Raw genomic sequence first — 25,809 nt, 5'->3', positions numbered from 1 at the left:
GGGTTATTTCTGGGGTGGCGCAAGAAATAAAGGTAGAGGATATAACTGTAGACATCGATTGAGTAGTTGGTGCACATCGATTGACCTGTATGGTGGACGGAGAAAAGAAGTTCACTTCATCCATCCTACTGTTCTTTGATGAAGAGTCTCTCCCTTCCATTGGCGATTTTAGCATGTAAATCTGGTGGGGCAACAAAAAAAAATGATGTGGGATGCATGTCATACACAACACAACACTAAACAGTATATTAATTGCACTGTAGTGGTGACAAACGGTGCCCACAAACTGTTAGGGCCTACATAAATCTGTCCCAACAGCAGTGCCAACATCTTAGCACTGCTACACCTGGCTATCAGCGGAGCCTTGTCTAGCAGTGATACAGTTCATTCAGCCTCATTTACGGCCTTTTAAAAAAACATAGTTGATATGGCTGACTTTCTTAAACAAATGTGGTTTCTAATGACAATTGAGATGTACAAACTATGGCATAAAGGGGACGACAAGCAGATACGAGGCAATCCATCATTTTGATTAAAACGTTAATGAGCGAGCTAGGGTGGACGTAGTCAAAATAACTATTTGTTTCGCACTTTTGAAATGTACAGCGACAGAATTCAGAACATGGGCCGTTCTTACAGTGTACACCAAGTCAGAACCGTAGGATAAATAAAAGTGGCATATAAGCAGACAATGAAAGCTCTTACAATATTCGATGATTACATTTCTCTAAAACAGGTTATAGGCTACATGTGCACCACCAAGTCAGAACAGTAGGCAAAATTAAGAGGGGTAAATATACCAAATTATTAGGGTGAGGCACATGGGCTACTAACATTTTACTACACAACATACACGTAGTATCACTTTCTTAGCTACAGAATACACATCTCCCGACATATTACATAATTTATGCAGCAGCATACAATACATTTTTGGACTCAACTTGTTGTGCTGTGCTCACTTGAACAAGAAGGTGGCACGGCGGTCCTTCGTGGGTAAATTTTGTCATCAAGTCTGGCATTCTCTGGATTTATGATACCTTCAAAACAACTGGGAACTCTGAAAAAAAACAATGTTGAATCATGAGGACGTCATTGGTCTTCAGGTCGTAGCTCTAAAAAGAGGACGGATTTACAAATTCCGAGTTAGACTTTCAAAGCGTTTTTTCCCAGTCGGAGCTCGTTTATTCCCGACTTCCCAGTTCACTTGAACTCACTGAAGTCAAATTTTCACAGTTCCTAGTTAACAGTTTTGAGCGCGGCACAAATCATGCTTCATTGACAGCATGGCATTTTAAACTTGTAAAAGAGCCCCTTAATTCCAGATTTGGGACCACACAGCCACGGTCACTGATTCCTTCCAAACCACTCATTGTTGAATTTGCGATTTCCAACTTGTTGTGCAATGTTTATGTCCAATGGCCGATGAGAACCGATACGTTTTATCCATAATTTCTCTTAATTTTTTCTCATCATATGACATGGATTAAAAATGATTTGCCAGTAGATTGTCGACTTGATTCACGATGATGACTGCTAGCTAAGATTAGGAAAGTATGATGTTTCCACGATCAATCCAATCAAAGCTACTGTACATATAATATGATTTGATGTAATTTTATCTGTGGCCAATGACCTTGAGCCTTCTTGGCTGGGCACTTCTAATGTAACTCTTGACTAAGACTTGGCGGTGAAGTAGTGTCCCCATGAGTGACAGAACACTGAGCCAATCACGGTGCAATGCTCCATATTTTCTGCTGGCTTGCCCCACCACCACCACAAAAAGCACTGAGCTTGGCTGAAACACCTGCCTTTTGGAGCTGCCTTACTCAAGAAAACAAAAAAGAGACAATGTTTGTATGCAGCTTTAGTAACTCAATTATGTATATATTTTTTACATTGTTGCAAACTGATATGTGACACGTATTAATGCTAAAATAACATGCAAAACAGGCAAGCCCCCCCCCCCCCCCCCAAAAAAAAAAAGATGTGGGGCTCCACTGCTCCCTTCTCATATAAACGTAGGATTCATGAGATGCCCAGTAAGATCTTTTGTGCACAAGCCCCTTCAGTGTCATAAATGTAAAATATTTGGTCATGTGTCAAGTGTGTGCAGAGTGGAAGAAATGCTGCATTTGTGGTGGTGAACATGCGCCTGAATTCTTGGAGTGCCCTATGAAGGGTGAAGGAGAATGAGGTGGCAAGGGTAAGGAGTGTCCAGCGTGTCTCTTATCTGGAGGCGGTGAGAACATGTAAAGGAATGAGTGGCAGGGAAGAAACAATAGTAGTAGAGTCACCACAACCAGTGAAGGTTTCTCATCAACCGAGGGATAGTGAAATGCTACATGTTAAAATGGTGGACTTTGCATTATTTATTGCAATAGTTATAAACTGTACAGCACAAGCGGAGAAGAAGTCTAAGGAAATTGGAATCATTGTGAATGCTGCTGAGCGTTTTTTGGGGTCTTCGTGATTTCACAGCCGATGCAGTGCAAGAAATCCTGTCGGTGAATGTAGCCCAAACACAGGCCCCTGAGCCTGTGTAGGGATGCATTTTGGAGTGGACTGTGATTGAAGAAGTATGATGTTTTTATTTTACGTGTTTTATTTAGTTTGATGTCGTTTTCCCCCCTTCCCGGAATGTTTTTTGTTGTTGTTCTTATTCAATATCCCGTCCAGATGGTGGCGGTAATGAACCTTTAACATTGAATACCAACCCCCGTTAAAGCCCATCGAAGAAGAAGAAGATTGAGTAGAGAGGGAGAGACGAAGACAGGTTGATATACATCAGGACATCGTTATGGCTTTGCGGCACGGTTTGGACTCGCAGATAGTAATAGTTGGCTGTGGAATATCTGGTATTGGAGCAGCTTTGAAGTTAACCAAACATGGTTTCCGCAATGTGAGGATCCTGGAAGCGACGGGGCGGAGTGGAGGAAGGATAAAGACGGGCAAAATGGGTGAGTGTAGAAGTAAACATGAGAGTTCACATGAGGAGAGAAATGCGATCGGATCACTTAATTTTGCCAAGTCAATTCTCACCGAATTTCAGTTGCATTATGGGGATAAAGTCGGCCGATTTACGCTTACATCTCGACTGCAGGAACTTCAAAAATCATGTGATCAAAGGTCTTGAAGTTATGTCTTCACTTCAATAACTGCATCCTGCAGCCATCAAGGTGATAGGCGAAAAACGTGAAGTTGAACGATCCCATTCTAGGAAGGAGCTGTTTTTTTTATGTTGCATATGACAGTAAAACATTCTTATGATGACTATAACATGTTGGCACCTTGAATTTTCTCATAAAAAGTATACTTCAACACTGTCTACTCAGGCAAATTTGGCGAACGGCTAAACTTGAACTCTCGTACACCTCGTGATGAAGACAGCCAATGGCCTGCTTCTAACTACTTACGAGTCGTAAACACAGCCTGTTGTGAAAACGCAAGTTGCTGTCTGATGAAGAGAATAGCTCTAGATAAATATCTGTTTTCGAGTGCACTTGAAATATGCAGCATGCAATACGATTTGTTTTGGTCGTATGAAGAGGTAACATCGTTGACCATTTAGCCAATTTATTGAAAGCTAGGCAATATTACAGTTTGACTAGCCTAGCCAGCTACTATAAACGTAAATTTGTGTTTAATTATCCATATCTCTGTCAGTGAATTAAAATGTTTGGGCATGATTGTCTCATTTCAAGGAACAAGCTGCAAGCTTAATTCTTACAGCTACCCCCCCCCCCCCCCTTCTTTCAATTTCCACCTGAAGACCTACCCAAATCTAACTGCCCAGAAGCAAGGATATGCATATTCTTGGTACCATTTGAAAGAAAACACTCTGAAGTTTGTGTAAATGTGAATTGAATGTAGGAGAATATAACACAATAGATCTGGTTTAGATAATACAATGAAACCATACGTTTTTTCTTTTTAATTGTTGTATCATAATCTTTAAAATGAACAAGATAAAACAAAATTCAGATATGAATATGGGGACAATTTCAGTGAAAAACATAAGAGGGCAACAGTACTTGTGCAAAGTTTCAGAATGATAACTTCCAAAATGAGTGTGCTACATGACATTTATCATGAAGTCACCCAGGTGTCCCACACAAGTAGCCCAAATCAAATCAAGTTTATTTTATATAGCCCTTCGTACATCAGCTAATATCTCGAAGTGCTGTACAGAAACCCAGCCTAAAACCCCAAACAGCAAGCAATGCAGGTGTAGAAGCACGGTGGCTAGGAAAAACTCCCTAGAAAGGCCAAAACCTAGGAAGAAACCTAGAGAGGAACCAGGCTATGAGGGGTGGCCAGTCCTCTTCTGGCTGTGCCGGGTGGAGATTATAACAGAACAGATTTTCAAACGTTCATAGATGACCAGCAGGGTCAGACACTAATAATCACAGTGGCCCGGGAGGTGTGGAGCCAGAGACACCAGGGGTCCTGCTGGATGAACCAGCTTCAGAGGGGGATGGACACGTTGGCACTGGGGGCTCCCAGTCGGAGTCAGTGTCACTGTGAAAGAAAATGTTCAGTTAGAATAGTTTCACATATGAGCCCTGTATCAACAGGTATAATAAACAGATATATAGAGTACAGGGAACATAAAGTGCTGTTCCATTTCACTCAAATAGGCTATTTCATGTGGGGGGTGGGGTGGAGCGGCAGACACACGCACCTCGACCATGCTCCCTCTAATCCATAATATGTAGACTGAGTAGAGGAAGCATGGTCGCTGTGTTGAGATGTGTGGGTTTGCTGTTACATTCTACTCCATACCATTTTTATATGTACACTGCTCAAAAAAATAAAGGGAACACTTAAACAACACAATGTAACTCCAAGTCAATCACACTTCTGTGAAATCAAACTGTCCACTTAGGAAGCAACACTGATTGACAATAAATTTCACATGCTGTTGTGCAAATGGAATAGACAACAGGTGGAAATTATAGGCAATTAGCAAGACACCCCCAATAAAGGAGTGGTTCTGCAGGTGGTGACCACAGACCACTTCTCAGTTCCTATGCTTCCTGGCTGATGTTTTGGTCACTTTTGAATGCTGGCGGTGCTTTCACTCTAGTGGTAGTATGAGACGGAGTCTACAACCCACACAAGTGGCTCAGGTAGTGCAGCTCATCCAGGATGGCACATCAATGCGAGCTGTGGCAAGAAGGTTTGCTGTGTCTGTCAGCGTAGTGTCCAGAGCATGGAGGCGCTACCAGGAGACAGGCCAGTACATCAGGAGACGTGGAGGAGGCCGTAGGAGGGCAACAACCCAGCAGCAGGACCGCTACCTCCGCCTTTGTACAAGGAGGAGCAGGAGGAGCACTGCCAGAGCCCTGCAAAATGACCTCCAGCAGGCCACAAATGTGCATGTGTCTGCTCAAACGGTCAGAAACAGACTCCATGAGGGTGGTATGAGGGCCCGACGTCCACAGGTGGGGGTTGTGCTTACAGCCCAACACCGTGCAGGACGTTTGGCATTTGCCAGAGAACACCAAGATTGGCAAATTCGCCACTGGCGCCCTGTGCTCTTCACAGATGAAAGCAGGTTCACACTGAGCACGTGACAGACGTGACAGAGTCTGGAGACGCCGTGGAGAACGTTCTGCTGCCTGCAACATCCTCCAACATGACCGGTTTGGCGGTGGGTCAGTCATGGTGTGGGGTGGCATTTCTTTGGGGGGCCGCACAGCCCTCCATGTGCTCGCCAGAGGTAGCCTGACTGCCATTAGGTACCGAGATGAGATCCTCAGACCCCTTGTGAGACCATATTCTGGTGCGGTTGGCCCTGGGTTCCTCCTAATGCAAGACAATGCTAGACCTCATGTGGCTGGAGTGTGTAAGCAGTTCCTGCAAGAGGAAGGCATTGATGCTATGGACTGGCCCGCCCGTTCCCCAGACCTGAATCCAATTGAGCACATCTGGGACATCATGTCTCGCTCCATCCACCAACGCCACGTTGCACCACAGACTGTCCAGGAGTTGGCGGATGCTTTAGTCCAGGTCTGGGAGGAGATCCCTCAGGAGACCATCCGCCACCTCATCAGGAGCATGCCCAGGCGTTGTAGGGAGGTCATACAGGCACGTGGAGGCCACACACACTACTGAGCCTCATTTTGACTTGTTTTAAGGACATTACATCAAAGTTGGATCAGCCTGTAGTGTGGTTTTCCACTTTAATTTTGAGTGTGACTCCAAATCCAGACCTCCATGGGTTGATAAATTTGATTTCCATTGATAATTTTTGTGTGATTTTGTTGTCAGCACATTCAACTATGTAAAGAAAAAAGTATTTAATAAGAATATTTTGTTCATTCAGATCTAGGATGTGTTATTTTAGTGTTCCCTTTATTTTTTGAGCAGTGTATATATATATATATATATATATATATATATACACACACACAAACATAGGCTATGGGTCATTCACATACATACAAACATACCCCCACCCACAATGTATAGCCAATGTGTACTTTACACATTTCATAACATTTTTATATATTGCAAATAAAATGTAAAAACAATCACAAATAATATTTTATATTATTAATTTCAAACAACGGCATTAGCATGAGAATAACTTACCAGTCCAAAACAATGTCCTCTCCGTTCCAAAAAATATGCTTCCATTTTGGAGTAATAGCTATGGTCGCTAACTGAGTCCTCTTCCAAAAGCATATCTTTCTCACTTTCACGATCAATTTCCTCTAGATATACGAATGTAGACAAAATTATAGTCTTAGATTTAGCTTTCCCTGACTTATTCGCCATGATGTTCGATATATAAACAGCTGAAGATGCTCGTTACCGAAATAGTGCTGTGCGTAACAAGCTTGGCTCCTTCCAGTATGAATCTTCAATGGCGATAGACCGTCTTTACACCGGAGTTTACTACATGGGTTGGTCTTCCAACACAGAAACATTACATATTGCCGTTTACCTCTGCTCATTGGCTATCTACCCAGCTAGATTTCAAGATGATCAGTGGTCATTGGGTTAAAATACAGTCAATCAACGAAACAGCGGTCATATAATTGGTGCACAATGAGGTCATTACTTGTTGTCTTCCAATCGGTTTCTTTCGGTCAATACGTCCCGCGAAATGACCCATCATGTTTGGTTGTGTTACAAACTAACAGTTGATTGCAATGAAACCAAACATGACTGGATAAAGTCACGTTTAGTCTGTGTATTTACGTCGAATGTTTCGTCGAAAATTGAATGACACGGAATTCAACGAGATAAGCGTTCACAAAATGTTTAGTGTTAGGCTATAAAAATTGATTTAACCGAACAAAAGACCATTCATTGTGTAACAATGAGCCTTGGAATTAATTACTTAAAAATCATACAATGCGGCCTCCCGGGTGGCGCAGTGGTCTAGGGCACTGCATCGCAGCGCTAGCTGCGCCACCAGAGTCTCTGGGTTCGCGCCCAGGCTCTGTCGCAGCCGGCCACGACCGGGAGGTCCGTGGGGCGACGCACAATTGGCCTAGCGTCGTCCGGGTTAGGGAGGGTTTGGCAATTCATTCTAAATAGCCTATGTCACACTTACAGCCACCATCCTTTCTCCCCGTGGGCATATAATGTTAAAACAACAGACTATTTATGGTTTTACACACATCCAAACTTTTCACAGTAGCTGGACAAAGATCCAATATATGCTGAACAAAATTGTAGCATGCAACAATTTCAAAGATTTTACTGAGTTGCAGTTCATATAAGGAAATCAATTGAAATCAATTCATTAAGCCATAATCTATGGATTCCACATGACTGTGCAAGATCGCAGTCATGTTTGGGCCTGGGAGGGCTTAGGCCCACCCACTTGGGAGCTAGGCCCAGCCAATCAGAATTAGTTTTTCCCCACAAAAGGGCTTTATTACAGACAGAAATACCCCCCCCCCCCACCCCACCTAAATAATCCTGCAGAAGCCAAATGTGGAGGTCCTGGGCTGGCGTGGTTTTCACGTGGTCTGCGGTTGTGAGGCCAGTTGGACGTACTGCCAAATTCTCTAAAACAACGTTGGAGGCGGCTTATGGTAGAGAAATTAACATTAAATTCTCTGGCAACAGCTCTGGTGGACATTCCTGCAGTCTGGCCATCTACTCCGATTTCAGGGCACTCTCGTCTGATTGCGCCAGAGTGCAGAATAACTGCTGAATTTAGAAACTTGCAACACCCATTGAATATGACCGGTGTCAATAAACATTGTCAAAAAAAGCATGTGATACAGTAGGCTGTATCTTTATCAATATGCCGTAATATATCAAACCATGATGCTTCTTTTAACTGCAGTCTGTACCATAAAACCATAACACTTATTTTTATTGCTGTGTGTAATTGTGTAACCTACTCATACGCTGTATGTTGCTAAACTTATTTTAATGTATTACTCTCTCTCTCTCTCCCTTCCTACTCTCTCCTCTAGGTAATAACATCATAGAGATTGGTGCTAACTGGATCCATGGTCCGTCGGAGGCTAACCCAGTGTTCTGTCTGTCCAGACAGTACAGCCTGCTGGACCCAGAGAGCCTGACTCCGGAGAACCAGGACCTGGCTATAGGAGGTCACCCACCATGGGTACCAAACTGGTTCTCCAGCTCCGGTAAAAAGTTGGGCCAGGCAGAGACTGATTTTAATGGATGAAAATGTAATATTACGTCACCCAGTCAGTTTTTGTCCGTCAAAAGTTCAAATGAGTTGGGCTAACATGAGTTGCATATGTGCAAGCGACAGACCAAACTGTGGATGCGCTCTCCGTTCTCTTCTTTTGTTTTTGTCAGTCAATGTATGAACCCCATAGAAAAACCATTTGCTCATACAAAGTCTAACTTAGCTAGTCAGTAGTTCGTTAACATTGTGTTATGTTTCTACCAGGTCATAAGCTGACTCCAGAGCTGACGGGTCCTGCTGTAGAGCTGTTTGCTGAGGTGTTGGAGGAGGGAGGAGAGTTCAGCGAACAGGGAGGAGAACCGTACAGCAGTGTTGGGGAGTTCATAAGGACAGAGGTACGTCACGCAACATGCGCCCACACACACACACACACCGTATACCTATATACCTACAGTGGGGAGAACAAGTATTTGATACACTGCCGATTTTGCAGGTTTTCCTACTTACAAAGCATGTAGGGGTCTGTAATTTTTATCATAGGTACACTTCAACTGTGAGAGACGGAATCTAAAACAAAAATCCAGAAAATCACATTGTATGATTTTTAAGTAATTAATTTGCATTTTATTGCATGACATAAGTATTTGATCACCTACCAACCAGTAAGAATTCCGGCTCTCACAGACCTGTTAGGTTTTCTTTAAGAAGCCCTCCTGTTCTCCACTCATTACCTGTATTAACTGCACCTGTTTGAACTCGTTAGCTGTATAAAAGACACCTGTCCACACACTCAATCAAACAGACTCCAACATCTCCACAATGGCCAAGACCAGAGAGCTGTGTAAGGACATCAGGGATAAAATTGTAGACCTGCACAAGGCCGGGATGGGCTACAGGACAATAGGCAAGCAGCTTGGTGAGAAGGCAACAACTGTTGGCGCAATTATTAGAAAATGGAAGAAGTTCAAGATGACGGTCAATCACCCTCGGCCTGGGGCTCCATGCAAGATCTCACCTCGTGGGGCATCAATGATCATGAGGAAGGTGAGGGATCAGCCCAGAACTACACGGCAGTACCTGGTCAATGACCTGAAGAGAGCTGGGACCACAGTCTCAAAGAAAACCATTAGTAACACACCACGCCGTCATGGATTAAAATCCTGCAGCGCACGCAAGGTCCCCCTGCTCAAGCCAGCGCATGTCCAGGCCCGTCTGAAGTTTGCCAATGACCATCTGGATGATCCAGAGGAGGAATGGGAGAAGGTCATGTGGTCTGATGAGACAAAAATAGAGCTTTTTGGTCTAAACTCCACTCGCCATGTTTGGAGGAAGAAGAAGGATGAGTACAACCCCAAGAACACCATCCCAACCGTGAAGCATGGAGGTGGAAACATCATTTTTTGGGGATGCTTTTCTGCAAAGGGGACAGGATGACTGCACCGTATTGAGGGGAGGATGGATGGGGCCATGTATCACGAGATCTTGGCCAACAACCTCCTTCCCTCAGTAAGAGCATTGAAGATGGGTCGTGGCTGGGTCTTCCAGCATGACAACGACCTGAAAGACACAGCCAGGGCAACTAAGAAGTGGCTCCGTAAGAAGCATCTCAAGGTCCTGGAGTGGCCTAGCCAGTCTCCAGACCTGAACCCAATAGAAAATCTTTGGAGGGAGCTGAAAGTCCGTATTGCCCAGCGACAGCCCCGAAACCTGAAGGATCTGGAGAAGGTCTGTATGGAGGAGTGGGCCAAAATCCCTGCTGCAGTGTGTGCAAACCTGGTCAAGAACTACAGGAAACGTATGATCTCTGTAATTGCAAACAAAGGTTTCTGTACCAAATATTAAGTTCTGCTTTTCTGATGTATCAAATACTTATGTCATGCAATAAAATGCAAATTAATTACTTAAAAATCATACAATGTGATTTTCTGGATTTTTGTTTTAGATTCCGTCTCTCACAGTTGAAGTGTACCTATGATACAAATTACAGACCTCTACATGCTTTGTAAGTAGGAAAACCTGCAAAATCGGCAGTGTATCAAATACTTGTTCTCCCCACTGTATATACCTGTCTGCCTGTTAAATGTGCGTGTGTGTGTGTAGGTGCGTCAGCGTGCAGCAGAGCGGTGGCAAGGTGACAGTCTGTCCTGTCAGTCTGTCCGTCTGTCTTTGATCAGTACTCTGCTGAAGGGGGAGTGTTGTGTGAATGGAACACACACTCTGGACACGCTGGGCCTGGGAGCCTTTGGACTGTACAAAACCTTGCCTGGATTGGACTGCACCTTCCCCCGGTCAGTTTGTGTGTGCCCGCAGGGATGGGGGAAAGTAGGGGTGCGGCTGGGGGTTAAATGGAATAGTAACTGAAATCTGGACAATGACTGTACTCCTATAACCTCTCACATGTAGCCTAATATAATATTAGGCTACAAAATTAACATTTGGTGTATTATTTTACTGCAAGAAGCGTTTCTTGCTGTAAAATGATACACCAAATATTAATTTTGTCTCTGGAACAGGAGTGGAGAAATATGATGCATTTATTTCAGCATCTTGAGAGAATGCGAATGGACCGTTAAGTACGGTGCAAACGTGCTATCTTTTTCAGAGAAATAAAGCTGACAGTAGGCTATTTTAACCACATAAAATCTGCTTCTAAGACCAACTGAAATATCCGAATCTTGTTGGATCTTTTTCACAGCTTTTCATAAAACCGGTCAAACTGATGTCATTTGGAAGTTTTACAGAGAATCTTTCACGGGTTATTGCAGTTTCTCCCCGGTCTCTAAACGTTAAAAAAATAACTTTACAGATGTCAGCTAAATTATTGATACATTTCTTCTATTAATGACTTTATTCTGGTGAGCAAGGCTTTATTAAGTATTCTAGGGCAACAAGTAATGACCGAAGAGAAGCTGCATGTATCTAATTCTAAACAAGTTGAGTAACAAATAGCCTACCAAATGTCGTAAATTCCAAGCATAAAAATATCGAAATTAGGCTGTCAAAAAATCCTTCTGCTGTCTGCGTGTGTGTCTGTGCATGCACGTGTGTGTATAGACATCGATTGCACTTCTCTCCGTTTACCGCTGTGCGCGTGGCTTGACTAGACTGTTGTTCTGTCTCTTTCAGAGGTTATGAAGGGTTAATCACCAACTTGATGAACGAGCTTCCTACTGGGGTAGTCTCCTACCATCGACCAGTCAGCTGTGTCCACTGGCAGAGGGTGTTGAGGAAAGGAGGGAGAGAGTACCCTGTAGTGGTGGAGTGTGAAGATGGAGAGAGAATCCCAGCGGACCACGTCATCCTCACTGTCCCTCTCGGTAGGTCTCACACACACACACACACACACACACACACACACACACACACACACACACACACAGATGTCAAATGACTACTGTTAAAATGTTCTCTTATATTACATTTTATGACATCTCTTCTAAGTTTCTAAACATTAACCTTTTATAACCAGTAACAAACATTGTGACCTTACCTTCTCAAACAACTGGAAGTCTGAGTTTTCTGTGCTGCCAGGCTTCCTAAAGAGGCACCATGCCATGTCACTCTTCTCTCTTCTCCTCTCATTTACAATTTTTTAGAACAATAACTACACTGTATAAAAAACATAAATGCAGCCATTTCAAAGATTTTACTGAGTTACAGTTCATATAAGGAAATCAGTCCAGATATGCATCTGTTGGCCTCAGTACGTCACATCTCCTTCACATAGAGTTGATCAGGCTGTTGATTGTGGGATGTTGTCCCACTCCTCTTCAATGACTGTGCGAAGTTGCTGGATATTGGCGGGATCACGCTGTCGTACACGTCGATCCAGAACATCCCGAACATGCTCAATGGGTGGCATGTCTGGTGAATATGCAGGCCATGGAAGAACTGGGACATTTTCAGTTTCCAGGAATTGTGTACAGATCCTTGCGACATGGGGCCGTGCATGAACATGCTAAAACATGAGGTGATGGAGGCGGATGAATGGCACGACAATGGGCCTCGGGATCTCGTCATGGTATCTCTGCGCATTCAAATTGCCATCGATAAAATGCTATTGTGTTCGTTGTCCATAGCTTATGCCTGCCCACACCATAATCTCACCGCCACCATTAGGCACTCTGTTCACAACGTTGACATCAGCAAGCCGGTACAGCTGAAACCAGGATTAATCCGTGAAGAGCACACCTCTCCAGCGTGCCAGTGTCCATCGAAGGGGAGCAGTTGCCCACTGAAGTCGGATACGACGCTGAACTGCAGTCAGGTCAAGACCATGGTGAGGACGACGAGCACGCAGATGAGCTTCCCTGAGACGGTTTCTGACATTTTGTATGGAAATTCTTTGGTTCCGCAAACCCCCAGTTTCATCAGCTGTCTGGGTGGCTGGTCTCAGACGATCCCGTAGGTGAAGAAGCCGGATGTGGAGGTCCTGGGCTAGCATGGTTACACGTGGTCTGTGGTTGTGAGGCCGGTTGGACATACTGGCAAGTTCTCTAAAATGACATTGGAGGCTGCTTATGATAGAAAAATTTACATTTAAATTATCTGTCAACAGCTCTGGTGGACATTCCTGCAGTCAGCATGCCAATTACACGCTCCCTCAGAACTTGAGACTGTGGCATTGTATTTGACAACTTCACATTTTAGTGGCCTTTTATTGTCCGCAGCACAAGGTGCACCTGTGTAATGGTCATTCTGTTTAATCAGCTTCCTGATTATCTTGGCAAAGGAGAAATGCTCACTAACAGGGATGTAAACAAATTTGTGCACACAATTTGAGAGAAATTTGCATAATGTGCGATTGGAACATTTCTGGGATCTTTTATTTCAGCTCATGAAACATGGGACCAATGCGTTTTACATGAAGTGTTTACATTTTTGTTCAGTGTACCTAATAATATCTACTATTATTTTATCAGGTTATCTGAAGAAGCATCATGGTACCCTACTCTCCCCTCCTCTACCCCTCCACAAGCTGCACTCTGTTCAGAGGATGGGCTTTGGAACCAACAACAAGATCTTTGTGGAGTTTGACCAACCCTGGTGGGACGACGACTGTGAGGTCATATACCTGGTCTGGGAAGACGAGGTATGAAACAAATAGCATGCGGGGAAAAGAGTATTGGGCCCAAAACGGATCCTTGAGGACCACAATTATATATCTATCATTGCAAACACACAGACAGTAACAGTAGTTTTACTGTTGCCCTCTAGTCAGACTTGGTGGACCAGGTATCAGATGTGGAGAGACTCTGGATCAAGAAACTGTTTGGTTTCACTGTCCTCAAACCCACTGAGAGGTAACTAAGACATACACACAAACTAAACATCTCTAACTCAATGTCTTGAACTCCCCACGCCTCTTACCTCTCACCCTCTTTCCCCCTCTACCCCTGTCTCTCCAGGTATGGCCATGTGTTGTGTGGCTGGATCGCTGGTCATGAGTCTGAGTTCATGGAGACTCTGCCAGAACAGGACGTCACACACTCCATAACACACCTGATACGCAGGTTCACAGGTAAACCTTCTAACATCTAACCCCTCCATCACATGCAGGTTAACCCATTGTACTTTCATGTCTGTGTTCTACACTTCAGTCAGTAGTGTGTTAATCTTTTGTTCCCTTTTTGTTCACAGAGGCGAACTAGCTACTACTAGGTATTCCTGCTTCCCCACGGTGGAGTTGCTTGGGTAGCTCTCTTGTTTAGTATAGCGTTAAGTCGCTTGGTTATTCTAAACGAACCGTGCTTTGGTCAAAGAGGCTATCTAGCCTAGCTTGGACTGAAAAGACTCCTGGCTAACGTGAGCTAGCAGGCTTGACTTCCTGTGAATGAAGCTTTCCCCCAGCGTTATGGCAACCCCATTCCTATTTCCAATTCCTGGATTTGGAGGATGTCGAGGAAGCGGGTCTTGCGTGCACCTCCGATGAGGAAGCAGCCCCTTTAAACTTGGCTAGGCTAACCCCCGGAGCGAGGGGCCTTAACACGGGTCTGAGCGACCAATGCACCCCTCCCCTCCCCCCTGGGTGTCTCATTACTGGGATTCACTGATGATTCCTGCCTGTAGCTCACTAGTCCCTATGAGGTGTCTAGTGGTACAGGTTATGGGCTCTGTAGGCGATTGGGTGTTGGTAACGGAGTCGAGGGAACAAGCAGGGTTGGATCCCAAAAGGAGCGGTCTTTCTCGAGCTCAACACTTTTCATTCCTGGGAATTCTATTTTATTATGAAACGCCCCTGGGTCATTCCACCTCCAAAAAGCACAATAAAAAGGGGTTATGACACCCACCATCTCAGATTGTTCAGAAATCGTTTATTATGTTAAAAACGGGTAAAATTAGCATTCCTGCAACATTATTACGTTGAAATAGAATTTGATCTCAGAAATTAAGCTAATTGATTGCACCCAAATTGGCAATTTTTTTATTTATAGGATTCATATATTTTAGTGTAGTACATAACATCCAATTTGGATCAAACTTATTTGGACATTAAGAATCCAAAGAAATAGACACGCCAATCACACCCCAACAACGAGTATATAGTATCAGTGCTCAGTGTCTGACAAGTAGTATGGAGCTGCGGATTGGAGTATTGTTTCTTCATCCTTGGATATGAAGTGTGAAAATGCTAATATAGGTTCCATTGACTTGCATTGGATTTGTGCCACAAACGCTAAAAAAAAGTTTGCATTAGAAACATTGGCCAGGTAAACAAAACCAAAGCGTGGGTTTCTGTCATACCTTGTCCATAGACTGCTAACAGGGTAAGGAAACTAATATGTAATTTGGGTGAACTATTCCTTTAACATTGAGGGTGGGGGTGATTCTTAAAAAATTTAATAAAAATCACCTAAAAGCAGGAACAGAACCATCTAGTCGTCAGGATGTACAGTGCATTCGGAAAGACCCTTTCACTTTTTCCGCATTTCGTTAAATCATTTATTTTTTCTCATCAATCTACACACAAAATACCCCATAATGACAAAGAAAAAACAGGTTTTTAGAAATGTTTGCAAATGTATTTAAAATTAAAAACATATCTGATTTACATAAGTATTCAGAGCCTTTACTCAGTACTTTGTTGAAGCACTTTTGGCAGCGATTACAGCCTCAAGTCTTCTTGGGTGTGATGCTACAAGCATGGCATACCTGTATTTGGGGAGTTTCTCCCATTCTAATCTGCAGATCCTCTCGAGCTCTGTCAGGTTGGATGGGGACTGTTGCTGCACAGTTATTTTCCGGTCTCTTCAGAGATGTTCGATCGGGTTCAAGTCTGGGCTCTGGCTGGGCAACTCAAGGACATTCAGAGATTTGTCATGAAGCCACTCCCACGTTGTCTTGGCTGTGTGCTTGTCCTGTTGAAGGTGAACCTTTGCCCCAGTCTGCTCTCTGAAGCAGGTTTTCATCAAGGATCTCTCTGTACTTTTCTTCGTTCATCTTTCCCTCGATCCTGACTACTGAAAAACATCCCCACAGCAGGATGCTGCCACCACCATGCTTCACTGTAGAGATGGTGCCAGGTTTCGTCCAGACGTGACACTTGGTGTTTAGGCCAGAGAATCTTATTTCTCATGGTCTGAGAGTCCTTTAGGTGGCTTTTGGCAAACCAAGCAGGCTGTCATGTGCATTTTACTGAGGAGTGGCTTCCGTTTGGCCACTCTACCATAAAGGCCTGATTGGCGGAGTCCTGCAGAGATGGTTGTCCTTCTGGAAGTTTCTGCCATCTCCACAGAGGAACTCTGGAGCTTTGTCAGAGTGAACATCGGGTTCTTGGTCACCCCCCTGACCAAGGCCCTTCTCCCCCGATTGCTCAGTTTGGCCTGGCTGCCAGCTCTAGGAAGACTCTTGGTGGGTTAGGGTTCTCTCCCGGAGCTCTACGGACAATTCCTTCGACCTCATGGCTTGTATTTTTGCTCTGACATGCACTGTCAACTGTGGGACCTTATATAGACAGGTATGTGCCTTTCCAAGTCATGTCCAATCAATTGAATGTACCACAGGTGGACTCCAATCAAGTTGTAGAAACATCTCAAGGAAACAGGATGCACCTGAGCTCAATTTCAAGTCTCATAGCAAAGAGTATGAATACTATTTAATATATTTTTTTTCAATCTAAAAACCTGTTTTCGTTTTGTCATTATGTGCTATTGTGTGTAGATTGAGGAACATTTTGTCATTTAATCAATTTTAGAATCAGGCTGTAATGTAACAAAGTGGAAAAGTGAAGGGGTCTGAATACTTTCGTAAGCACTGTAGGATGGGACAAAAACTTTACTTTGTCATGACTCTCCTGATAGGATCCAAAGATCAGGTTACAATGGATCAGTTTCTACTGAGCCCTCTCACCCACAGAGGGGAGGAGGAATTGGTGTGGGGGTTTTATGACACCTCACGTAGATTGTAAATTGTGCAAACTTCAGTGGCTTCTTCCATGGTGTCCTCCCATGAACACCATTCTTTAGTGTTTTATGTATCGTACTTTCTCCATTTATAGACGATTTGCCTTACAGTGGACTGATGAACATCAAGGCTTTTAGAGATACTTTTGTAACCCTTTCCAGTTTTATGCAAGTCAACATTTCTTTATCTTAGGTCTCCTGAGATTTCTTTTGTTTGAGGCATGGTTCATATCAGGCAATGCTTCTTGTGACTAGCAAACTCAAATTTTGTGAGTGTTTTTTATAGGGTGAGGCAGCTCGTCTCATTGATTGGACTCCAGGTTAGCTGACTCCTGACTTCAATTAGCTTTTGGAGAAGTCATTAGCGAAGGGGTTCACATACTTTTTCCAACCTACACTGTGAATTTGTAAATTATGTTTTCAATATAGACAAGAAAAATACAATTTGCGTTATTAGTTTTTAAGCACATTAACTTTGTCTATTGTTGTGACTTAGATGAAGATCAGATCAAATTTGATGACCAATTTATGCAGAAATCGTAATTCCAAAGGGTTCACATACTTTTTCTTATCACTGTAGCAGCAAGGGTTACCTAGCGGTGTACGTGCCCACTCTACCCAGGGGTCTGGCAGCGTCTTGGGCTTTATTTAAAGAATTGACTGTTGGATATTTGTGCGGTGGCAAGTTGGGCATCACCACACTTTTGTGAGGTTTGTCGCTTGGATGTCACTGCTCCAAGTGTAGCCCATAGCGTGCTGACAGGAGAGGGCCATTAGGCAGCGTGCAATACCCAGACTACTGCATCTTGCAGGGTGGAGGTCTGGGTGGTCTTCCATGGGCCATTTCACTTGGTATCCATTGGGCCGGCTTGGGGCAGTATTACATTTCTCCATAGTTGTGTTGTACCTAGAGTACCAACTGAAAGTGAATGTAACGTTATGACTATAACTACTTTTCCTTGGAGGAAAATGAGGTACAATGTCTGTTTGTCCCTGCGCCACCCGGTTCTGGGCGCAGTGAGGTGTGGTACTGAATTGAAGGAATATATCCGAGCCTCAGGGTTATCACCTGTGGAAGGCAGGGCTTCCAGCGAGGCGTGGATTTCATTGGCCTTGACAGGAGTGACTTTAGTTCTCCAATATAAGTTGCGACTGTGTTACTCCACATAGTTGGATTGTACCTCGTCTCCGTCCTTCAGGGAACAGTAGTTATAGTCATAACGTTACGTTTCTGTGTGTTTGTGTCTGTGTATGTAGGGAACCCAACCATCACCCCACGGCGTGTCCTGAGGTCTCAGTGGTTCCATGACCCATGGACCTGTGGCTCCTACACCTACACCGCCACTGGAACCTCACTGCAGGATATACACAACCTGGCTGAACCACTACCACAACAAGGGGAACAGGTATACACACATACACAGTTCATGTGGTGTATTCTGTCATCTTTTGACCCACTTTTTCTCTCTCTCTCATATATTCTCTCTCTTATATATTCTCTCTCTCTCTCAGCCTCTCCAGGTGTTATTTGCTGGAGAGGCCACCCATCCTTCCTTCTTCTCCACTGTCCATGGAGCGCTGCTTACTGGCTGGAGGGAAGCTGGTAGACTCATATCTCACTACTCCGCGCCCAGCACATTCCAGCCAACCAGATCAAAGCTATAAGGACAAGAACTCACTCGTTGTAAAAGTGTTATATACTGAACAAAAATATAAATGCAACATGCAACAAGATTTTACTGAGTTACAGTTCGTAGAAGGAAGTCAGTCAATTGAAATAGATAAATTAGGCCCTAATCTATTCATTTCACATGACTGGGCAGGGGCACAGCCACCCACTGAGGAGCCAGGCCCAGCCAATTAGAATGAGTCCCCCCCCCCACAAAAGGGCTTTATAACAGACATAAATATTCCTCAGTTACCTTTTATTGTCCCCAGCACAAGGTTCACCTGTGTGATCATCTTGCTGTTTAATCAGCTTCTTTATATGCCACACCTATATATATATATATATATATTATTTTTTTTATTTTTTTTCCGACTCAAGAAACATAGGACCAACACTTTGCATGTTGCGTTTTATATCTTTGTTCTGTATAACTCTGGGTATAAGTTACCCTTATGTTTAGTTCTAGGATCCGCTTACCCTTCAAGTCCTAATATTAACCATTATTGGAGAAGCACAAAACAGAACTTAAAACAGTGTGTAGGGACAACTTGATCTTACACCAAAGGGCTCCATATCTTTGACTTTCCAACGTGGGTTAATGTTCCCAGAACCTATTGCTACTGAACCATTTTTTGAGTATTATGATCTTCACCACAGATTTGTTTTAGGAGATTATTCACAATTTGAAATTTGTTTTGATTATTACTTAAATCAAATCAAATTTATTTGAAGCCACTCAGTCTCATGGTGTCTGATTTTTCTGTTAACAATTGGTGTTTAAATCTAATGATTTTAGATTTCACAATGTTCGCCATTACTTTCGGTGTCTTAAATTATTTTTTTATGTCATGTTTAATATCACGCCTTAAATCTGTCCTCTTAAATATTCTGTTCATATCAATAAAAAACGGATGTATTGCACAAAAACTTGAATAGGAAATGTTTTGTTCTCTCTCTTTAATATATATATATATATACAGTTGAAGTCGGAAGTTTACATACACTTAAGTTGGAGTCATTAAAACTCGTTTTTCAACCACTCCACACATTTCTTGTTAACAAACTAGTTTTGGCAAGTCTGTTGTGTCATGCACAAAGTAGATGTCCTAGGTCATTTTTCAAACAATTGTTTACAGACAGATTTTTCAAACAATTGTTTACAGACAGATTATTTATCTTATAATTTACTGTATCACAATTCCAGTGGGTAAGAAGTTTAGATACACTAAATTGACAGTGCCTTTAAACAGCTTGGAAAATTCCAGAAAATTATGCCATGACTTTAGAAGCTTCTGATAGGCTAATTGACATCATTTGAGTCAATTGGAGGTGTACCTGTGGATGTATTTCAAGGCCTACCTTCAAACTCCGTGCCTCTTTGCTTGACATAGGAAAATCAAAAGAAATCCCAAAAAAATTGTAGACCTCCACAAGTCTGGTTCATCCTTGGGAGCAATTTCCAAACGCCTGAAGGTACCACGTTCATCTGTACAAACAATAGTACGCAAGTATAAACACCATGGGACCACACAGTAATGTGGAAAACTGGTGTGAAAAGTGCAAATCAATCCCAGAACAACAGCAAAGGACCTTGTGAAGATGCTGGAGGAAACAGGTACGAAAGATATCAATATCCACATGTAGCAACCAAACAAGTGTTAAACAAATCAAAATATATTTTATATTTGAGATTCTTCAAAGTAGCCACCCTTTGCCTTGATGACAGCTTGGCATTCTCTCAACCAGCTTCACCTGGAATGCTTTTCCAACAGTTCCCACATATGCTGAGCACTTGTTGGCTGTTTTTCCTTCACTCTGCGGTCAAACCATCTCAATTGGGTTGAGGTTGGGTGATTGTGGAGGCCAGGTCCTCTGATGCAGCACTCAATCACTCTCCTTGGTGAACTAGCCATTACACAGCCTGGAGGTGTGTTGGGTCATTGTCGTGTTGAAAAACAAATGATAGTCCTACTAAGCGCAAACCAGATGGGATGGCGAATCGCTGCAGAATGCTGTGGTAGCCATGCTGGTTAAGTGTGCCTTGAATTCTACATAAATCACAGACAGTGTCACCAGCAAAGCACCATCACACCTCAATGCTTCACGGTGGGAACCACACATACAGAGATCATCCGTTCACCTACTCTCCGTTCACTTACACGGCGGTTGGATCTAAAAATCTCAAATTTGGACTCATCAGATCAAAGGACAGATTTCCACTGGTCTAATGTCCATTGCTCGTGTTTCTTGGCCCAAGCAAGTCTCTTCTTATTATTGGTGTCCTTTAGTAGTGGTTTCTTTGCAGCAATTCGACCATGAAGACCTGATCCACATATTCTCCTCTGAACAATTGATGTTGAGATGTGTCTGTTACTTGAACTCTGAAGCATGTATTTGGGCTGCAATCTGAGGCTGGTAACTCTAATGAATTTATCCTCTGCAGCAAAGGTAACTCTGGGTCTTCCTTTCCTGTGGATGTCCTCATGAAAGCCAGTTTCATCATAGAGGTTGATAGTTTTTGCGACTGCACTTGAAGAATGCTTGTTCTAGGTCCCAAGAAACAAAGAGATCTTCTGTTGAATCTGACAATTAATCTTGATGGTTGTACAGTCGTCTCAAATAAAACTGTGAAGGACCTCAGCATTCCTCTGGACCCTGATCTCTCTTATGACGAACATATCAAGACTGTTTCAAGGACAGCTTTTTTCCATCTACGTAACATTGCAAAAATCAGAAACTTTCTGTGCAAAAATGATGCAGAAAAAGTCATCCATGCTTTTGTCACTTCTCGATTAGACTACAGCAATTTCTCTACTTTCCGGATACCCGGATAAAGCACTAAATAAACTTCAGTTAGTGCTGAACACGGCTGCTAGAATTTTGACTAGAACCAAAGAATATGATCATATTACTCCAGTGCTAGCTTCCCTACACTGGCTTCCTGTTAAGGCAAGGGCTGATTTCAAGGTTTTACTGCTAACCTACAAAGCATTACATGGGCTTGCTCCTACCTATCTTTCAGATTCGGTCCTGCCGTACATACGTACGCTACGGTCACAAGACGCAGGCCTCCTTACTGTCCCTAGAATTTCTAAGCAAACAGCTGGAGGCAGGGCTTTCTCCTATAGAGCTCCATTTTTATGGAATGGTCTGCCTACCCATGTGAGAGACGCAGACTCTGTCTCAAGCCTTAAGTCTTTATTGTACAAATAAAGATTTATTGTACAAATCTGTCGTTCTGCCCCTGAACAGGGCAGTTAACTTCTTCAGGCTGAAGGGGCAGTATTGAGTAACCTGGAAAGAGGTGCCCATTTCAAACGGCCTCGTACTCAATTCTTGCTCGTACAATATGCATATTATTATTACTATTGGATAGAAAACACTCTCTAGTTTCTAAAACCGTTTGAATTATTTCTCTAAGTGAAACAGAACTCCTTCTGCAGCCCATTTCCTATCCGGAAGTGAGATTTCCGAAAGCGAGGTCTCTGTTCAAGAGCTTGTCTATAAATGGGCATGTCACTTAGAACTATAGATACACGTCATACACCTTCCCCTGGGTGTCAAGCGGAAGTGAGAGCAGAAATGAGTTGATTATCTTGTTCTGAGATTGAATACATTATCTTGGAATGAGAGGTCCGCCATTTTTTTTGTTTTCGAAAGCGCGAAGTTGGACCTGGAATCGCCTTCTCGAAAGCCGTCGTTATGGGGCGAATACAATCTCCGGCTTAGATTTTATTTGATACATGTCACAATATCATCCTAAAGTATGTTTTTTCAATATAGTTTTATTATATTATTGAAATTTTTTCAGGACTTTAGGTGTGTTGCGTTGTATGAATTTGTTCACGAAGGAGAGATTAGCGCCGCATGGCCAGTGTGCTTGCTAATTCAAGAGGGAAAGAGTTCGTTCTGGATCCAAACAAAGACAGTTCTGGACAAAGGACCCCTTGTACAACATTCTGATGGAAGATCAACAAAGGTAGGACCCAATTTGGGATGCTATTTCATATATCTGTCGAACTGTGCTATCGCTACCGATTACCTGGAATCAATGCTGTTGTGTGTTAGCTATTGCAGTAAGCTAATATAACGCTATATTGTGTTTTCGCTGTAAAACACTTAAAAAATCGGAAATATTGGCTGTATTCACAAGATCTTTGTCTTTCATTTGCTATACACCATATATTTTTCTGAAATGTTTTATGATGAGTAATTAGGTAGTTGACGTTGGTGTCTGTATTTACTCTGGCTACTCCCGTGCTATTTCTGACTGTAGCTATGATAGTAGCAGTAATGAATAAAACTGTAATAAAACTGATTTATAGCTCAAATATGCACATTTTATGCACATTTTTCGAACAAAACATAGATTTATTGTGTAACATGTTATAGGACTGTCATCTGAGGAAGTTGTTTCTAGGTTAGTTTGGTTGGTTCTAGGTTAGTTAGGTTGGCTTTGTGCATGCTACCTGCATGCTACCTGTGCTGTGAAAAATGTCTGTCCTCTTTTGTATTTGGTGGTGAACTAACATAAATATACGTGGTGTTTTCGCTGTAAAACATTTTAAAAATCGGACATGTTGGCTGGATTCACAAGATGTTTATCTTTCAAATGCTGTATTGGACTTGTTAATGTGTGAAAGTTAAATATAAAAAAAAAAAAAAGATTTTGAATTTCGCGCCCTGCACTTGAGCTGGATGTTGTCATAAGTGTACCGGCTTCGGGCTTGCAGGCCGTCATTGAAAATAAGAATTTGTTCTTAACTGACTTGCCTAGTTAAATAAAGGTAAAAACAAATGTTTAAGACTCATCTCTTCAGTAGGTCCTATGATTGAGTGTAGTCTGCCCTAGGAGTGTGAAGGTGAACGGAAAGGCACTGGAGCAACGAACCGCCCTTGCTGTCTCTGCCTGGCCGGTTCCCCTCTCTCCACTGGGATTCTCTGCGTCTAACCCTATTACAGGGGCTGAGTCACTGGCTTACTGGTGCTTTTCCATGCCATCCCTAGGAGGGGTGCGTCACTTGAGTGGGTTGAGTCACTGACATGGTCTTGGGTTGTGCCGTGCCAGAGATCTTTGTGGGCTATACTCGGCCTTGTCTCAGGATGGTAAGTTGGTGGTTGAAGTTATCCCTCTAGTGGTGTGGGGGCTGTGCTTTGGCAAAGTGGGTGGGGTTATATCCTGCCTGTTTGGCCCTGTCCGGGGGTGTCATCGGATGGGGCCACAGTGTCTCCCGACCCCTCCTGTCTCAGCCTCCAGTATTTATGCTGCAGTAGTTTATGTGTCGGGGGGCTAGGGCCAGTCTGTTATATCTGGAGTGTTTCTCCTGTCTTATCTGGTGTCCTGTGTGAATTTAAGTATGCTCACTCTAATTCTCTTTCTCTCTTTCTTTCTCTCTCTCGGAGGACCTGAGCCCTAGGACCATGCCTCAGGACTACCTGTCCTGATGACTCCTTGCTGTCCCCAGTTCACCTGGCCGTGCTGCTGCTCCAGTTTCAACTATTCTGCCTGCAGCTATAGAACCCTGACCTGTTCACCGGATGTGCTACCTGTCCCAGACCTGCTGTTTTCAACTCTCTAGAGACAGCAGGAGCGGTAGAGATACTCTGAATGATCGGCTATGAAAAGCCAACAGACATTTACTCCTGAGGTGCTGACCTGTTGCACCCTCGACAACCACTGTCATTATTATTATTTGACCCTGTTGGTTATATATGAACATTTGAACATCTTGGCCATGTTCTGTTATAATCTACACCCGGCACAGCCAGAAGATTACTGGCCACCCCTCATAGCCTGGTTCCTCTCTAGGTTTCTTCCTAGGTTCTGGCCTTTCTAGGGAGTTTTTCCTAGCCACTGTGCTTCTACACCTGCATTGCTTGCTGTTTTGGGGTTTTAGGTTGGCTGGCTTTCTGTACAGCACTTTGAGATATCAGCTGATGTAAGAAGGGCTTTATAAATAAATTGGATTTGATTTGATTTAAGAAACTTTCAAAGTACTGAGTAAAGGGTCTGAGTACTTTTGTAAATGTAATATTTATTTTTTGTTTCTATTATATAAATTTGCTAAAATTTCAACAAAACTGTTTTTGCTTTGTCTTATGGGGTATTGTGTGTGTGTGTGTGTGTGTGTGTGTGTGTGTGTGTGTGTGTGTGTGTGTGTGTGTGTGTGTGTGTGTGTGTGTGTGTGTGTGGGCATTAATATGGAGTTGGTCCTCCTTTTGCTGCTATAACAGCCGACTCTTCCAGGACTAGATGTTGGAACATTGCTGCGGCGACTTGCTTCCATTCAGCCAGCCACAAGAGCATTACTGAGGTCGGGCACTGATGTTTGGCGATTAGGCCTGGCTTGTAGTCGGCGTTCCAATTCATCCCAAAGGTATTCTATGGGGTTGAGGTCAGGGCTCTGTGTAGGCCAGTCAAGTTCATCCACACCGCTCTTGAGAAACCATTTCTGTATGGACCTCACTTTGTGCACGGAGGCATTGTCATGCTGAAACAGGAAAGGGACTTTCCCAAACTGTTGCCACAAAGTTTCAAGCAGAGAATAGTCTGGAATGTCATTGTATGCTGTAGCATTAAGATTTCCCTTCACTGGAATTTAGGGGCTTAGCCTGAACCATGAAAAACGGCCCCAGACCATTATTCCTCCTCCACCAAACTTTACACTTGGCACTATGCATTCGGGCAGATAGTGTTCTCCTGGCATCTGCCAAACCCAGCTTCGTCTGTCGGACTGCCAGATGGTGAAGCATGATTCATCACTCCAGAGAACACCTTTCCACTGCTCCAGAGTCCAATGGCAGCGAGTTTTACACCACTCCAGCCAACGCTTGGCATTGCGCATGGTGATCTTAGGCTTGTGTGCGGCTGCTCGGCCATGAAAACCCAATTCATGAAGCTCCCCGACAAACAGTTCTTGTGCTGATGTTGTTTCCAGAGGCAATTTGCAACTGCAGTAGTGCAAAGCCTTCCCAGAAGAGTGGAGGCTGTTATAGCAGCAAAGGGAGGACCAACTCCACATTATTGCCCATAATTTTGGATGTTTGACAAGCAGGTGTCCACATACTTTTGGTCATGTAATGTATAATATGGTGTCCACCAACTC

The 25,809-nt window shown here is 43.3% G+C and overlaps 1 protein-coding gene across 1 annotated transcript; it reads left to right on the top strand.

Annotated features, from left to right (window-relative positions):
- The first annotated feature begins 2,729 nt into the window (after nucleotides 1–2,729).
- On the top strand, nucleotides 2,730–19,630 carry paox (polyamine oxidase). The gene is made up of 10 exons (XM_071379746.1): nucleotides 2,730–2,960; nucleotides 8,448–8,624; nucleotides 8,897–9,027; nucleotides 10,733–10,920; nucleotides 11,759–11,949; nucleotides 13,555–13,724; nucleotides 13,850–13,935; nucleotides 14,041–14,153; nucleotides 18,292–18,440; nucleotides 18,547–19,630. Exons 1-10 carry the CDS (start codon nucleotides 2,801–2,803, stop codon nucleotides 18,697–18,699), a joined length of 1,518 nt encoding a protein of 505 aa, XP_071235847.1. The 5' UTR covers nucleotides 2,730–2,800; the 3' UTR covers nucleotides 18,700–19,630.
- The last annotated feature ends 6,179 nt before the right edge of the window (nucleotides 19,631–25,809 follow it).

This window comes from Salvelinus alpinus, chromosome 32 (genome assembly GCF_045679555.1).
Source record: "Salvelinus alpinus chromosome 32, SLU_Salpinus.1, whole genome shotgun sequence".
NCBI classification, from domain to species: domain Eukaryota; kingdom Metazoa; phylum Chordata; class Actinopteri; order Salmoniformes; family Salmonidae; genus Salvelinus; species Salvelinus alpinus.
The sequence above is the reverse complement of the archived record's forward strand: the minus strand, read 5'-3'. Positions and strand labels throughout refer to the sequence as shown.